Raw genomic sequence first — 1,481 nt, 5'->3', positions numbered from 1 at the left:
GCAGACGCTCGCTCCTCTTCCCCGCGTTCTTCTGCTGAAGGTTAAGCGAACGCGGCCTTGGTTCAGCTCCGGGGCTTGGCCGGTAGCAGCGGAGCAGCCCCGGGACGGCGGCAGGCGGCGGGGGGTCAGCGCAGAGCGGCCGGGAGGGAGCAGGCTGGTGTACGGGGGAGTCAAAGCGGACACGTGGGGGTCTCCCTGTGGCACAGCGTGATCTTCGCACCCCTCTGCGTGTTTTTAAGAGCCATAAAGCTGATCTTTGATATGTGGCTTGAGCTCATGGGCCAGAAGTACTTTTTTCTCCTGAAACGCAAAGATTGTAGGACGAGTCCACGTGGTTTTATGCCTCACTGGTATTTTACCAGTCTGATTTTGGAGTAAACAGGAACAGAATCAGTTTAAACTCAGGCGGGTGGACAGAGTTCAGGCAGTTGGTGGGAATATTGGACCAGCTCCCCAGCAGGAGTGGAGAGCTGGGACATACCGGTGTGGGAGGGGAAGGGGACAGCGACAGAAACTCTTACAAAGTGCTGGAGTAGCTGAGAGGTTTTGTGCTTGTGAGACTTGGACAGATCAGGCCTGGTTTCACCCCTGCCTTCGAGCTTGTTCTGTGGACTCAGTGACTTGTTTTAAATACTCAGGTTTCTTGTTCCTCTGGTGCTCCTCCACTTCTGTCCCCTAGTGAGGGCAAGAAATCCCAGGTTACACTTCAAAATAGTGTCCCAGGGTTGCACCGTGCCCGGCCTCACCCCCCGAGGGGGCAAAGCTGACAGAGACCCACCTCTGACTCCACACCTCTTGTTCTAGGTCAAAAACAAGAAGCTGGTTGAGCTGCTGAGGAGGAAAGTTCGTCTTGCCCAGCCTTATGCTGGTGTTTTCCTTAAAAAAGACGATAAGTAAGTCGTTTCTCTTGATCTTTTTGACAAGGAGTGGTATCCGTGACTGGGCTGCCTTGACGCCGGCAGCTCTGATCAGAAATTGCCTGCCGGGTCACACAGCCGGGGTGGGCTGGGACCATCCTCCCAGTACAGTGTCTGTGGCTGGTGCTGCTGGAGCTTGTCGTGCTTTAGAAAGGGCTGTTGTTCTTTGGGAGGGAGAGGAACCATCCGGGTCGTTGGGTGGTCTGGGAAGGGGCTGTGGGGTGGTAGCAGTGGGGATAAAGTGACGTGTCTTTGCTCCCGGGTCCACTTCAAAGTTCTACAACCAGTGATTACTGTTTCCTTTTTTTTAATCTCACCCGCTTCCTCAAGACGCTGAATTTCTCTTCCAATTTTATTCCTCGACAGCAACGAGTCAGACGTGGTGGAGGACCTGAACGAAATCTACCAGATGGGAACCTTCGTGCAGATCCACGAGATGCAGGACCTGGGAGACAAGCTGCGAATGATCGTCATGGGGCACCGCAGGTGACTGCTGGTGCTTCCGCTGTACTCACCAGTGCTCCCCCTGTACTGGGGGCACTGGTGAGGCCACACCTTGAACAC

The 1,481-nt window shown here is 54.8% G+C and overlaps 1 protein-coding gene across 1 annotated transcript in view; it reads left to right on the top strand.

The window, feature by feature from the left end:
• Positions 1 to 810: 810 nt before the first annotated feature.
• LONP1 (lon peptidase 1, mitochondrial) overlaps positions 811 to 1,481 on the top strand; it is a gene marked incomplete at its 3' end in the record, with an annotated part of 13,255 nt that continues 12,584 nt past the window's right edge. Inside the window, exons 1-2 of the mRNA XM_010141539.1 lie at positions 811 to 893; positions 1,284 to 1,403. Coding sequence (XP_010139841.1) covers positions 1,327 to 1,403 — 77 coding nt within the window. The remainder of the gene's footprint in view (positions 894 to 1,283; positions 1,404 to 1,481) is intronic.

Source organism: Buceros rhinoceros, unplaced genomic scaffold, assembly GCF_000710305.1.
Source record: "Buceros rhinoceros silvestris isolate BGI_N320 unplaced genomic scaffold, ASM71030v1 scaffold13710, whole genome shotgun sequence".
NCBI classification, from domain to species: domain Eukaryota; kingdom Metazoa; phylum Chordata; class Aves; order Bucerotiformes; family Bucerotidae; genus Buceros; species Buceros rhinoceros.
This window is presented reverse-complemented; position numbering and strand designations above follow the sequence as displayed.